The 16,208-nt window shown below is 37.3% G+C and overlaps 1 protein-coding gene across 7 annotated transcripts in view; it reads right to left on the bottom strand.

Annotated features, from left to right (window-relative positions):
- Positions 1-16,208, bottom strand: part of LOC121874714 — a 32,360-nt gene that overhangs the window by 6,984 nt on the left and 9,168 nt on the right. For 2 of the 7 annotated variants that reach the window (XM_042378985.1, XM_042378984.1), the window contains 4 exons: positions 13,997-14,052; positions 8,719-8,949; positions 3,236-3,375; positions 1,465-1,731 (listed from right to left, as the gene is read on the bottom strand). In XM_042378985.1, coding sequence (XP_042234919.1) covers positions 1,465-1,731; positions 3,236-3,369 — 401 coding nt within the window. In that variant the 5' untranslated portion in view covers positions 3,370-3,375; positions 8,719-8,949; positions 13,997-14,052. The remainder of the gene's footprint in view (positions 1-1,464; positions 1,732-3,235; positions 3,376-8,718; positions 8,950-13,996; positions 14,053-16,208) is intronic. The other 5 variants (XM_042378982.1, XM_042378986.1, XM_042378987.1 and 2 more) reach the window with 3 other exon arrangements.

Below are 16,208 nucleotides of genomic sequence, written 5' to 3'. Positions count from 1 at the left end.
AGACCCGGAATTGAGAGAATCTTCCAGAAAAATTACTGGCTAAATTCTATTCTGGCTATTGGAGAGTTCCATGGACCGGAGATTCCAGCTAATGGGGAGATTATGGTATATAGTATTCCAAAAATTTAACTCATACTGCCACAGTAATAAGTGCATATTAACAATGTATTAAATCATAAACATACCGAAACATACATTGATAAATTAACTGCTCATTATATTTGAGGAGTTTGTCTTCTAGTACATACAGACACAAAGCTTATGTATCCAATGACTAATAAGCTCGATGATGCAAAAAATATTATGGTTCTACGGGCATAGCACGTCAGTAGGGGTCTGGATCTCAGATTTGTGGCTAGATTAGGGGTTAGATATACTGTACATTACAATATTCCCCTACCAAAAATGTACTTTAGTGATCAACAATGCCTCCCACAGTAAGTTACAGATCTCCTGAAAGATTTGCAGATCGTTTAATTAAAAAATAAATAAAAAAGTTTGCAAATCTCCACAAAATATGGACTCAATTACAGCTGTCGGAAACCAACATCCAAGGCATAACACGGTTTCCTTTTACCGTAACACACCTCATTGTTTTAAAAAAGGAAACCATCCACTCTTTCTTTCTACCACATAAGTACAAATAAACCTCATCAATCTCAACTAAAAAGAGGAAAGAGGTGTCTGGATGAACCGAATGTCCGGATCATCCGAGTGTCCAGATGGGCCCGTTAATTTAGCCAGAGCCCAGATGAATAACAAAAATTAACATAATATCTGGATCAATAAATAAACATGTGTGCTAAACTAAAGTGTTTTAGTGCCATTAATACTGCAGTTCATCAGGCACATCCCTTACAAGCTATCAACAGCTATGTGGCCCAGCTCAACCTGAGTGTCAAGGAGGTATGAATTTAGTTATTTCTAACCTAAAGAGGAGTCAGGAAGCCACGTCTTTCCTCAGGGAGGTTTATGACGAGCAAGGGGCTTCTTACTGCAAAAAAGCTTTTATAACAAATAAATAGCAATTTACTTTATGGAGAAAGAATAAGCTGTGTGGCATCAAGACTCATTACCTCACATGTCTTAATGGAAAACTGTGACTTTTAATATCTCATATTTGAGTGGGCTGGCATGGGGGAGCAGAGTGATATTTAAGAGTGCCTTAAAGTTACACATTGTTCGGAGGTTTATAGAGAAAACCCTGCACTATTTAACAGACACATATATTCATGGGTGGGGGAGGGATGGGAACTGATTTTGATGAATGGTTTGGAATGATTAGATGGTCAAGGCAAAAAAATAGCCTTTACCTAAAACCCACAAGGGAAGCTTTTTGTGTAGATGCTTCACATTATTCATCAACCATTGTGTGGCTACTTGTAAAATTATTAGCTATTGATCATTATAAATGGTCTTTTACAGTGAGCATAAGAAAACCAGTATTACAGTCATTTTTCTTACCGATAGCAAAACTGTTTATCAGGGCACTTTGATCTGTCTGTTGATACAAAGACAAACTGTTCTCCATAATCTGCTTGGAGATCACGTTTGATTTCTTCCAAGGCAGAGAGTGGTGTATGACCTGCTTTATACAGATCTGTCAGTTTCTGCACAGTTTCTTCAGAGACATCTCTCTTTCGAAGAATATCCGGGGAAAGGAGCTTATGATTGTGCCGGAAGTCCAGGTAAACACGAGTAGGAAACTCTTGTAAATATTGATCTGTAGATCTGCAAAATTTGATAACTGATATACAGATTATCCTTTAGGATATTTTAAATCTATTCTAAATGCAGCAACAACAGAATATTCATTGAATGGATATGAAATGTGAGGAGTATTATATAAACATTACAAATTTACCAAAAACTCGGATAAAATTTGTCATTGTTAAAACTAGTGTATTCGAAAAATTTATAATCAAGTCAGTTTTATGAATGTAAAAGAAAATCCTTTTTGCCATTTCCAACAAGTTGTGGATTGGTAACCCCAAACTGGGAAGGATAAGGCTAGCCCAGAGCACTACTGTACTGTATCAAGGATAGTGGCCAACTTAGCACACACCACAGCTGAAAAATATCCAGTCAAACCCTCCCAAATCAGTGAATTTTTTATACAACAAAAAATTCTAATGTATCACAAATAATATTTAACTTACAATTAAAGCAAGGTTTGGACACAAACTCATAAGTAGAAGGTACAAAACACATTTTATTAGTACGTAGAGCGTGAAACTCGGGAGAACAGTGTGCGGATGTCGTGATGCAGGGAACTTAAGGGTTCACTTGAAACTCATGGATCGCGGAACCTTAGCCGAGTGAAATAAGCGAAGCCACCGTGTTCACTTAACAAATGGTTTTGAAGGAACCTAACCCATTTATATAATGAGGATACCTGTACTCAGGTTTTTTTTACATGGATGATAATATCTCCTTTATGTAATTATCCACTTTAAAAAAAGCCTCTTTGTCCCAAATGTTACAGTTGACAAATAACTTACTGTGCAAGGCCTGACATTGCTTGATGTACAATGTATTTCTCATAGGGATAAAAAGAGACTTTCTAATCATTATCTGTAAATAAGTCTTTTTCTGATTCTACGTTGCTTAGTTTGAAGTAGATCAGAGTTTCATAAAAGGTCAAGATCAGATCCAGTGTTGTAAAGAAACACTAGTTGCCCGAGATGAGGATATAGGTCTCCTTTAGGTACATTCTCCAATAAAAATATCCTCAGGCCTTCATGGAAAGTCCGGAAAGAATAGTGCATGATGTTCAAAGAGTATCTAAAGCCGAATTAGAAGTTGCTGGTAGCTTGCAAGTACCCTTTCAAATTGCATTACATTGGGTAGGCAGGTAATCTTTGATTATCTTAGGGAGTTACAACCCTGCCTGAACAGCTAAGAGGGTACTTAAAAATGGGTTGGTGATAGTGTGGGCAACCAAATTTATACAATTTACTTTACATTTGCCTAATGGCAACCATGACACCATGCCATTAAGTAATCACAGCTAACCCAATCAAGTGTGGAAAAAGAGCCCAAAACAGTGATGGTGGAGAAGATGATGACAATATTGTGCTTAAGACACGGTTACAATACAGTATTTGCATGACTCGTGTATAAAAAAAATGATGCAGGACAGATTCTTATCACGTAGAGTAGTTTCAACATTTCACAAGCACAAAGAAAAAATATCATCACTTGTTCTTTAATGGGAAGCTTTCTCAGTACTTACTGAGATAATTTACCACTTGCCATGTGAGTTCGCTTCACTACAAGGAACATCTTTGCTGGACAACATGTATTTTTTGAAGAGGCCTTCTTATCAGCAGTTGGAGATCTTGAGTATGTTCTATGCTGACATCTCATGTCAATCTGGTGAAGGAGAAAAATTTATAAAAAAAATCTGATACAGACTCAAAAATAATTTATGATAAAGAATGCTTACTACTCTACAGTACATGCAAGTGAACTAAACAAGTGACATATAAGATAAACCACCAGCAAGTGCATGGGTGTGGGATTACTGGGATTCACCATTATCAGTATTCTTAGTGGAATCTCCCCAAGAAAATTCCACATGTTTATAGAATGTCTATGATAAAAATGACGAGTGTGTACAGACTACAGTGAACCCTCACTTTACGTTGTTAATTCAACCTACAGGGTACCGCGGAAAGTGAGAAACGCGTAAAGTGAACAACATAACATATGGGATTAATTGAAAAAGAGACCGGGCCGACCCCCAAACTCCACTTTTTCAGACACAATACCTACGTTGTAGTAAAAATAACTTCTTAATTTTATGATGGTATGCACACACAATTAATAATTAAGAGAAATATCAATAATATTAGGTTTTTTAACACTTACATTAGTAGAAAAGATGGCTGGGCACACGGGGATGGGGGGTTGGTTCCGAGGCAGAGGGCAGATTATTGGCCCTTACCTGTATCACTTGTATCAATTGTATCACTATCCACCACAGAGGCTTGCAGGGCCTCTCCTTGAACAGGGCTAGAGGGTACGTGTTTTTCGAATCGTTTTCAGTTAAAAAACTGTTACTTCACACGTATATTTTACCTAAACTGCGCCTGAATGAATATATTCTCTGAAATAAATAGTAGTTTTGCTGAAACGTGATGTATTTCAATGTAAAAATAGGATAAAATACATGAAGAAAACAAAAGACTTTACCTAAGCTTCCGATGTTCTTGAGATGTTATTTGTTTTTTTAATAGTTTTCGGTTAAAATACTGTTATATTACAATGATATTCTATTCATACTGTGCTTGATATAATACATTCACGGAAATGTAATATTTTTGCTGAAATTACATACGTATTACAGTGGAAAGTGGGATAAAATTGTGACGAAAACAATGACTGAAATATAATGCAATATTAACCCCTAAATCGGTTAATTCGGACAATCGGCTAAAACGGACACCCTTCCCCCCCTATTAGTCCGAATTAACGAGGGTCGACTGTACTGTATACTCGTCTATAAATCTACCTCATTTATAGGTCGACCCTGAATTTTTGACCAAGAAATCGTTAATTTATGATATTCCTCGTTTATAGGTCGACCCAAGTTTTTGAGGGTAAAGGAACAACAAAACCTTCAGTAAAAACACTCTATGTCCTATAAACTTGTTTACCATTTATTACGACACTTTACTGTGAAACGCGGGTAGTTTCAACAAAAATATTGTATATTTCCATTCAAGTATTTATTCAGGTCAATTAGGAGGGATTATTAGTGTAATACAACAGTTTTTTAACTAAACCATTAAAAAAGCGATTACGGTAACATCTTTTGAACAAAAAAAAGCGAAAGTCATTGTTTTCGTCACGATTTTATCCCACTTTCCACTGTAATACGTACGTCATTTCAGCAAAAATATTATATCAAGCACAGTATGAATAGAATATCACTAATATAACAGTATTTTAACCGAAAACTATTAAAAAAACGAGTAACATCTCTTGAACATCGGAAGGTTAGGTAAAGTGTTTTGTTTTTGTCATGTAGTTTATCATATTTTACATTGAAATACATCACGTTTCAGCAAAACTACAATTTATTTCTGAGAATATGGAAATGTAATATTTTTGCTGAAATGACATACTATACGTATTACAGTGGAAAGTGGGATAAAATCGTGACGAAAACAATGACTTTCGCTTTCTTTCGTTCAAAAGATGTGACCGTAATCGCTTTTCAAATGGTTTTCAGTTAAAAAACTGTTGTATTACAATAATATTCTATCCCAATTCACTTGTGATGTAACAGTTTTTTAACTGAAAACGATTCGAAAAACACGTGTACCGTCAAGCTGATACAGCAGAGCCCTGGTCGCGGAGGCTTTGTTTTTGCATCAGCCCTTCTTAAGCAGACTTTAATATTAGCGTACGTTGAAATTGTGTTTAACGGTATATTCTTATTTTCTTGCTTCTTATTTTCCAGAAATATGACAAGTTTGTATATAATACAATGTTACGGTACTTTTAATTTACAAATACTTGTATTAATTTTTAAAAATACAGAAGACACCAAAGAAATACCAGTACAGGTAGTTCTGCTATAAGGCGATAATTGTGTTCTTGTAAAATATCGTGTTATAGAAAATCGTGTAATAGAAATAACAGGGCTTATGGAGAAAATAGGGTTAGGTGCAGATTACTCGAAATCGAAAAAATTTAGTAGTTAGCCTAACACAAAGGATAGCACAGTCTAAATAAATGTTACATTCATATCTAATAATGAAATCATACAGTAAATGTAACACTTTACTTGATGGGGGAGAAGGGTGATTTTGAGGTTGATAAAATCGAGCTTCTCTTCAAGTGTTATATCCTTTCTTTTACGATCATCACCGGGAATTCTATCACCAGAACGCTTCTTGTTGATATTCTTCTTTACCATATTCACAGTTAATACCACAAAATTGGAGAAATAGTAAGCAAAAATCGCGTTATAGCAAACAAGCGTTCGCGTTATACAAATATCGTTCCTAATTCATAAATCGCGTTAGAGCAAATTCGCGTTATCAAAACACGCGTTATAGCAAAACTCACTGTACTGATATTTGCATGACTCTCCCACCAAAAAAAGACCAAACAGCTGGTACTCTCTCCCTCAGCCCTACCAAAAATAGCCCAACGACATCTTTCTTGTTTATTCTCTTCCAATTTCTCACTTTAACTGGTATTTTTTACTTCATATTGCATACATCAGATAAACTACAGTAAATGAGGTTAGACACTGTTATAAATTTGATTACCGGGTACTGGCAGGATGCCGTTAGAACCACCTGACCCTACCAGAACTCACTGTACTGATATTTGCATGACTCTCCCACCAAAAAAGACCAAACAGCTGGTACTCTCTCCCTCAGCCCTACCAAAAATAGCCCAATGACATCTTTCTTGTTTATTCTCTTCCAATTTCTCACTTTAACTGGTATTTTTTACTTCATATTACATACATCAGATAAACTACAGTAAATGAGGTTAGACACTGTTATAAATTTGATTACCGGGTACTGGCAGGATGCCGTTAGAACCACCTGACCCTACCAAGTGTTGCAAGTCAGACAGCATTTTTTTTTACATTTTTGGTGTTTCCATTTCTGTTAATTTTTTTTTCTGTGGGGTTTGCACAATAGTAAACTGTTTTACCTACAGCATTGTAAAACGATTTGGGAAAAGAAATACTCGGTAACTTACAAATTTAAACGGAAAATCTTGAAACTGGTAACTGTGTGCTGAAGATGATGACAAGGAAAATGATTTTGATGGATTTTAATGAAAATATTCAGAAATATGGTATCGTAATATTTATTCAAGTGAATCAGGATAGAATATTATTGTAATACAATAGTTTTTTAACTGAAAACCATTCGAAAAGCGGTTACGGTAACATCTTTTGAACTACGAAAGAAAGCGAAAGCCATTGTTTTTGTCACGATTTTATCCCACTTTCCACTGTAATACGTATGTCATTTCGAAAAAAAATATTACATTTACATATTTATTTCTGAGAATATATTCATTCAGGCACAGTTAAGGTAAAATATACTTGTGATGTAATATTTTAATGAAAATATTCAGAAACACGGTATCGTAGTTTTCTTTTGTTTCAAATTTAATTAACAAAGATTGATGTTTCAAATTTAATGAACAAAAATTGATGTATCTATAAATAAACTTTTAAAAATTAATACTTTATGTTTTACATCGTCCTGTTCTACCATACCATGCATTTGGCCACTTTGGGCTTGCTATGATAACGCTAGAGATCTGCCCTGGCAACTGTACCAACACTCACAGCTGATGGTGCGTCGTTTCCATTGTTTACTGGCAGTAACTGGTAAATATTTTTCAACCTAACAAAACTATGACCCATGTAGAGGTCGACCCCCAATTTTTTGCCCAAAAATTTGGTCTTAAAAACTCGAACTACACACGGGTATATACGGTTGGTAACAAAAGACATCGTAAATTATCAAATCACAAATTAGAGCCTAAATGGTTGAGAAGGTAGTAAATAGTTTGGTTCCAGAGGCCAAGAAATAACCATAAACTGTTCCAAAACTTCTTTAATAAAAACTAAACATCGTACATAAAACATACAAAAAGTATTTCCATAATGGTATTACATGAACAGCTCCTTCCCTTCTCATAATTTTGTGTGAGTTAGACCAATGCAACAACATCCAGACAAGCAGGCACCAGGCTGGCTGTGACTGCACGATGTCAAAAAGAACCAGATTTTTAATACCACATAATAACTTATCTGGGGTTGAGTGTGCCCATGATATTGGTCAGATTTCAAAAAATTTCTAGAGGGGAGGGGGGTTGAGCACCCCCCTCCCCCCAGCTGGGTGGGCTCACTGTGCTCACCATGTTCCCCCACCCACAACTTCTTGGACCCCCCTTTTGATATTCCTGGATCCGCCCCTGCAACCTGGTAACGAGTGGAAAATGTTGGTATAAAACTTATCCTACAATGCTACTCCAGACCCAGCCAATAAACATCTTAAAAACTTTGGACTATAGCAGTGTCCAACTGCTTCCCAATAACAGGACAGTGTCATTCATAAATACTTACAAAATGATGAAATGAGAAAAAATAAAATCTTACCTTATAAAATATTAAGAATTACAGGTACATAGTTCAGAAGAACTTCAGTGTCAATGAAGCATGGACTTACCTTATTCTAAACTAGGAAATTAGGAATCAGACAAAGATGTCTTTCCTTGGGAAGGGTGGCAACCAGAGTGAGGGGGTTGTTACTGAGAACCTGGTTTACAGCATGTGAAATGTTAATGTGATCTGTGCAGTACAAAGAATGAACTTGCATAACATCATGACTCATCATACTTCAATGCCTTTATGTAATCCATGACCTAGAGTCCCTTATTTTGAGTGGAGGCCATCACAAGAATAATCAACCTTTGGATTAATACTACGTAGTTACCACGATCTAGGGTTTACTGTACAGGAAAAATCTAAAAAGGCCAGGGTACAAATATCCATTGGTCACTCCACAATGTTATAAAATTTGTTAAATTGATATACTGTACTGTACAGGTATTGGTTAGGAAATCTTCTTTAACATAACTAACTGAAAGATGCTTAATTCAGTAAAAAACTTTGCAAACAATGAGGAATTACAGCAACTAAACACCAACAAAATATACTGTACTTACTCGATACACATTTTGGCTCTTCTTGCCTCCACAAACTGGATAAGTCTTATCAACTCTCCACGTCACTGCAGATGCTCTTTCAAGATCTTTTATCCATAATTTTGCTTCTGCCTTAGTTCTTAGTTTCAACCTAATAGTTGCTTCAAATTTTGTAATTGGTTCGGAGTTTTCTTCTTTCTCTGCCTCGGAAAACTGACAGATGCGGTATTCATATGCATCAGGTAAAATTTGCTGTGAAAATAAAGTGCACAATAAATTAAAATCATTGATATTTTAAAGCAAATATAATACACTTCCCTCTATTACAATATTTATAATCAGTCAACCCCTAAAACAGGAACAAAACGTCATAAATTCAGAATCTATCTGAAACTAACTATTCAGTACTGGTAAGGTTACTAAAGCATAACTTTGTGTAATGATGTCTTGATGGCCAATATATAAAGAAATGACACTTAATAAACAATAATTATGCAAGAATCTCTGATATCTGACCCATCAAACTTTATAAAACAAAAACAAAAACAAACATGGTTTGGGGGTTTGTTGCATCACGTCCTTTTCCTGATGTTCTTATTTACGGATATAAAGACAAGATATATAAAAGGGGTCAAATGAAGGATTAAACTCCCGAGACCCTATTTTCTGGGAAACACTACAGCCAATACCTGTTTTAATAGCGCTTGCTTTGTTTGGGGGTTTTCAAGGAAATTAACCACATCCCCATATGGCAGCAAAGCCATTTAAGTTGTTCTTAAATACAGTAAATCAATTGCCCAGTCCTCTCTGTCACACCCATCACCTCTAAATGGATGAAATTACCTGTAGGTACTGAGGTTACACTAAAAGGACAGGGTGCTACCTTGAGGCTGCCCAACCAGTCAATCTGTCGTCTTTGAAATTCATTTACAAGTGACTACAGTACTCCACAAATTCAGAGTAAAATCAAGTGTAAACACCACATATTCATTTAAAGCCATCGTTTAAGACAAACGTTATGGGAAGGTAGTTCACTTGGTGGAAGAGGTGCTCAGATGAGCCTGACAATCTAATTTTATGTGATTATGTTTGTGGTAGACAGAGTACTATAAGAAATCTAGCAGTCAGCCGAGGAGGGGCTGTTCTGCCAAGCACACCACTTCCCCGTAACGTTCATCTTAAACGACACCTTTACATGAATATGTGGTGTTTGCGCTTGATTTTACTCTTTATAATATGTTCAGTATTATCCATTGCTTCATATGCTTGGTGTCATTTGTCTTGATATACATAATAATTAGTGAAAAGATTAGTATTCTAGTAGTGGGTTTACTCTGAATGTGTTCTCCAAGAGCGTCAATTTTTTGTGACTGATGATAAATATTTTTTATTTCAAACTTTCTCAACTCATGCTTGAGACCTAATGTTTTCAAGCAGTTATATAATTACAGACATTAAATTCGGCATTAATGTGAGCCATAACTAGGTATTCTTAACAGTTACATATGGATTTATTTGATACATCTATATTAATTGAACATTCTTATGAGCCATGAGCGTCAGGTAAAAAACAAAAGAAAGAAAAAAACTATAATCACCCGACCACCATAACAATAATAATAATAAACGGTTTATTTAAAAAGTTCTGCAGCTCGAAGGCTGAAAATAAACATTTGACACAAATGACTTATTACATACATTGGTGGTTTAACAAAAGCCTTCATTAGAGAAAGGTGAAGGAACATACAGTGAACATACAGATTAATGTTTACAGTGAAGGTCACGTAGATCATGTGAGCTGAGGTGTTGAACAGCAGAAACGTAGTGTAGTAACTCCCTCACAGATGGCGTTATGAGGGGCATCACGTGGAGTAGTTCCCTCACAGGTGGTGTTAAGAGGGGCTTGACGTGATGTAGTAATTCCCTCACAGGTGGTGTTATGAGGGGCCTGATGATGTAGTAATTCCCTCACAGATGGTGTTATGAGGGGCCTGATGATGTAGTAATTCCCTCACATATGGTGTTATGAGGGGCCTGATGATGTAGTAATTCCCTCACAGATGGTGTATGAGGGGCCTGATGATGTAGTAATTCCCTCACAGATGGTGTTATGAGGGGCCTGTTGTGGTGTAATAATTCCCTCACAGATGGTGTTATGAGGGGCATCACATGGCGTAGTAATTCTCTCACAGATGGTGCTATGAGGGGCATCACGTGGTGTAGTAATTCCCTCACAGATGGTGTTATGAGGAACCTCACATGATGCTGTAGCAACTCATTCATGGGGACACCACGTGGTCTGTTGTCACAGGACCTCACTCACTTGAGGTGTGGTCCCAGGCCTCTCTATCGTGGAGTCTCAGGGGAACTATCACTGGGTACCTGGGACCTCACTGTGTGAAGGTTAGCTTGGGTAAGACTCAACTGTAACAGCCGAGTTGTTTTTCACTGACTTGAGCACTTTCACCACTATTCAACACTGGTTCCATTCCTTTCCCAAATGAAATAGTAACTTCTGGCGAGAACTTGTTGATATTCCTGTGGGGAGGAGGGTTCAGGGGAGGGAGTTGGTATGGGCCAACATAATAGTTGACGTGGCTGCTGCTAGAGCAGCACCAGGTGCGTCTTGACCCGTCGGTGGTCAAATGTGAGAGTGATGTTCTCGCCACCAAACATGACCACTTTCATCCAGCTTATGGATCAGGGGGTTATAGCCACTTTTAAAATGTACTTACTCAGGTGTATATTTACTCAGTTGCTGGATGCTACTGACGGACCCAACAAGCCATCCATTCGGGAGTTCTGGAGTGACTATAACATCCTCTACACTGTCAACAACACTTGGAGTTCCTGGGACGAGGTAAAGGACACGACAATGAACGAAATGTGGAAAGACTGTGCTCATTCCTTCACTGACTTTGACAACCCCTAGAAAAGGCGGAGATTGTTGGCTTGACTGAATTGCAGAGGATGATGGGCTCCAGGACATGGAGGAGGAAAATGTCCTTGATGTGCTGGAGTCCTACACTGAAGAGTTGCCTGCTGAAGACCTAGGGCAGCTGATTCAAGAGACAGAAGTCCAGTTGATGCTGCTGTCAAGTCTGAGCTGACCACCAAGAGGCTGGCTCACTTCTTCAGGATCACAGACCAGTTGGCTGAGGAAGCTGTGGACATGGACCCCAACGTGGAGCATGGTTTGTTGTTTTTGAGAGGGCTAAGTCAGCTACTTTCCACATACAAAGAGAAATAGTTGAAAGCAAAGCAGTCGACCGTGACCCAGTTTTTCAGGGTCACCGCCAAAACAAATGTCTCCATTACAAGCCACACTCCAGTCAGTTCACACAGCCCAGCCATGTCAACTCCAGTCGATGTTCCTCTACCACCACTTCTCAGTTCCAGTGAAGAAGACACTCCACTTAGTACATCTCCACACAGCTATTACCGTCCAACCAACGTCCTACACCACCATCATACGCGAGTACGTAGTGTGTTTATTATTCTTATTTAAATGCTTATTCATCATCATGTTTAAGTTAGACATTCTTACGATTAGACAGAGGCCAGTCCGTCCCCTCTGTCAGAGTGGTTTTTCCGTGAATAAATCAATCAAGATGAATGCTGAGAAGATTCGAGTTATAATTTTGTGTAGATAAACATAACTTTCTTCATATATTTTCTTCTATTCATTTTTTTTTTACGGGAATTAGCCCACCCGGGCACAGGTCACTGACTCACATCAGGGCCCGGGAAGCGAAAATGTAATAATGATAATATTTCATAGTAAATAAAATTTATAATAAAAAGTAAAATAAAATATTAATGGTAATAATAATAATAATAATAATAATAATAATAATAATAATAATAATAATAATAATAATAATAATAACACTGTGATAATAATAACAACACTGTGATAATAATAATAATAAATACAAAGTAATACAAGAATGAAAAAAAAATCAATAGATGAGAAATGCTATACTGTATGTATGTTGTGTTGTCATGTAAAAGAAACAATTGAGATCCTACAATTGTGTGTAAATGAGGCAGAAAGTCAGATCAGCAACCTGGGACTTGGTCACAATTTTTGTGATGCCATATGGCAGCAGGGTCTACCATTAGACAACACATTATGCTTCCAATATCTTCCCAGGTGGTAGTACTACATGCACACACAATCCTACACATGGAATGAATTACAAGAAACGCTTGGGAACTTTGTGTTTTCTTTTTTACTATGTACCGGTAGTTATCATAGGAAACATAAAATGAATAAACATAGTCAATGTCAACAATAATAGTACTGTACTTTCCTAAATGTTTTATGCTTATCACCAACCCCAAGAAATTTATCTGTACATTTACATTGAAAAAAACAAAAAGAAAACAAAACTGATATATCTTGCAATTTTGTACTGAGTTAAAAGTTAACTTTTTGTATTTTCTGTTTTCAAAGTCAACAAGTTTCTTTAAACAGTTTTCCATCAATTTCATGTTCTATTGACAGGGTAGCCAGCCCAAAAAGTCTCTCTTGTACCGGTGAAGATCTTAATTTTGTCTTTATCAATTTTAGCTTTGAAAAGCTACACACCCCACTAGCAAAACTAATTGGGTGTCAACAGAATTTGTAGAGCAATGTGTACATTAGGAAAACTGTCTGTGAATTTCTGATCAGAAATCAACTTGAGCACTTCTTGAGGTGTAAGACACTTTGGAAGTCTTTTTGCAATGGCCTTTAATTCACTGCACCAATCTCCATCATCAATGTCCAATGTCCTTAGAATTTCCATATTGCAAAGCAGACTCCAGCTTCAAGCATACAGTAGTTCCATTACTTGCTTTGATGTTTTCTCTTGCAAAGAGTGGACATCATAGAGAAAACCAAACAGAATTTAATCGGGTTGCTTGTTCAAACCGCTATGAAACTGACTATACCCGTACTGTATTGCACTGCGGAACAGTATCAAGGACTGCAAAATTTGCTTACTTTGAATTTTTGTTTGGGATCCTGAAGGGGTCATCTTTTGCTTCGTATGTGAACTGCTGCTTCTTTCTCCAAATGCATACTGGTATTGGTTCAAAGTCTGTTGATAAGTCTAGCTCATCAAAAAGTTCACGAGCATCTATAAATGTCTCTTCAAATGCCTTATCACTCCTACAATCAATAAAAAACTTCTTGATGTGTTCCAGCTGCTTGAGAGCAGAATGCATGTTAAAGTCCTTTGACTGCAGTTGTTTACAAGTCAGGTTAATTTCAAATAGAATATTATACCACAAAATGAGTGAAACCACAAACCTGAATGCCATCTGCAAGGGCTTCTGCATCAGCACGTGCAGCACTGCCAGATGATCCTGTGAGGGTAATATATCAGATTTTTCAACTTATGCATCAAAGACTTGAACAAGCTCATAGTGAAGAAGCTTCAGTGCATCAATTTTACTCTCCCATCTTGTTTCACTCAACTCTTTTACAGTTAGAGAAGGAATATAGCATCTAAGGACTTCCCCATGGCGTGTTGAAGATGAAAAGTAGACAGATGCGCTGCACCAGGTAAAAAAAAAATACACTGTACAGTTGCTTCCAAACAACATCTAGCACCATCATTAACCCGTTATTAGTCAAATTCGTAGATCTATGTCTGCAAGTGGCCTTCTCTGAGCGGTCTATAACGTACATCTATGAGTTTGACTTTTTAAAATTCCTGAGGTGTCTGAAATGGCCTGGAAGGATCAATATACAGTGGAGTACATACTTAAAATATGACAAATGGCAACCTCTCAAGGCATGTAAGTTTGTTTTAACAACCTCTGTCCCTCCAAAACATTCTTCTAGACAGATGATGCTGTCAGGTAAGGTGTGATAGGGAGAGGGAGAGCGTAGTGAGGCAGTCGTGAGGGGAAGCGCAGGTTTTTGTTTACTGACCCTGCCACCACTACCCATGCACACAAACAGCCAGCCACTCTCTCCTCACCACTTCCCAAGTTTGCTGCCCTTAAAACAGGCTAAGTGATATACCCACAGACCTTGTCACGTATGCAAGAATAGTGTTACTTGAAAAGTGCGCAAAGACACTAGGTATTGCTGAGACGAGTGTGATGCTCCATTGTGCTTGATGTCTTGCTTTGAGTAATATCATACCACCATAAACTACTAAACAGATAAAAGAAACATTGCAAATATGTAAATACAGTACCTGTATAATTATTGTAAAAGTAAGAAACTTTGGAGAAAAACAAAGATATTCATATTTGCAAGGTGGCACGTGTGTGAATAATAATACAGTACTGTAATAATAATAATGGTTACCCCTCGTTTAACGAGGATGGACAGCCCAAGGGCCACCTAGGTGTGAATTTGTTTAAGGTGTAGAAGCTGTCACCAACACAACAACCACACCCCGAGTTAACGAGCTGCATGACCCAGTGTCAAGGAATAGTCCGAAAAGACCGGACAACTCGCCAACTGCACTGGCTAACCATTACCCCAGAACACAATCCGCAAATCGATTAACATCCAGGTTCCCAATTACTGCTGGCTAGACAAAGACAAATGGCATAAAGAACAGTAATAGGTAGTAAGACACCTTGTTGCCAGTTCATAATGTAAACAATGTTAGTATGAAGCAATAAACTTGTAACTAATATACTTATCACTTTCATACATAAACTAGACATATATAAGCATTAAAAGTTATCAAATTATGAGAGGGGAACAATGAAGATATAAGTCCAGGAGTAGAAAACATAGCTCGATGTGGTAACACGGTACATTATGTTATGCCAGGTAGCCACGAACCCCAAGCACCAAACTTCCCATCCTGCAAACTTCAAAATGGTGAGTACAGCCAAAATTAATATTATTCTCAGGTTTTATACACCAAACTGCACCTTTTAACCCCCCCCCCCCAAAAAAAAAAAATAATAATAATTTTAGCTGACCAGGGGTGACATTTAACATCCCATAACCTGACCAAATACTTGTACAAGTTAACCACCAAATTCAGACTGGTGTATGAAGGGAACAAAAAATACCCTAGGATTAATGTCCAATATTCTCCTCTGTACTCCATTGTCTTTACCATTTTATAACTGTCACTTTTATAGCCTTGGCCAAATAAATTCTCAACAGATAATGACATTCCTTCAAGCTGCTGTAGATAGTATCAGTCATGAATGCACCAGTCATTTCCTTCAGTGGTACAAAATCCCCAAAATGGTCCTTTATGCTCACTATTATCCATATCTGCAGGCTCAGCCACATCTACAAAACGAATTATCATTGTCATCTGTTCTACATGACTCAGGTCAGGTAGCTTCTAAGATTGTCTTTTGAACAGCATTTGCCAGAAGTTGAATAAGTTCTTTCTGTATACGTTTCCCAAGGTAATGCACCGTGTTTCATCACTGTGCAGGGGTTCGCTCGTGAGTGGCAGGCGAGGCATTCGATCAGATGGCTGCAACTTCAGAAGCAAAAGCGGGGATTGAGGAGCCAATGCTTTCAGATCCAT

Source organism: Homarus americanus, unplaced genomic scaffold, assembly GCF_018991925.1.
Source record: "Homarus americanus isolate GMGI-L3 unplaced genomic scaffold, GMGI_Hamer_2.0 scaffold34360, whole genome shotgun sequence".
NCBI lineage: Eukaryota > Metazoa > Arthropoda > Malacostraca > Decapoda > Nephropidae > Homarus > Homarus americanus.
This window is presented reverse-complemented; position numbering and strand designations above follow the sequence as displayed.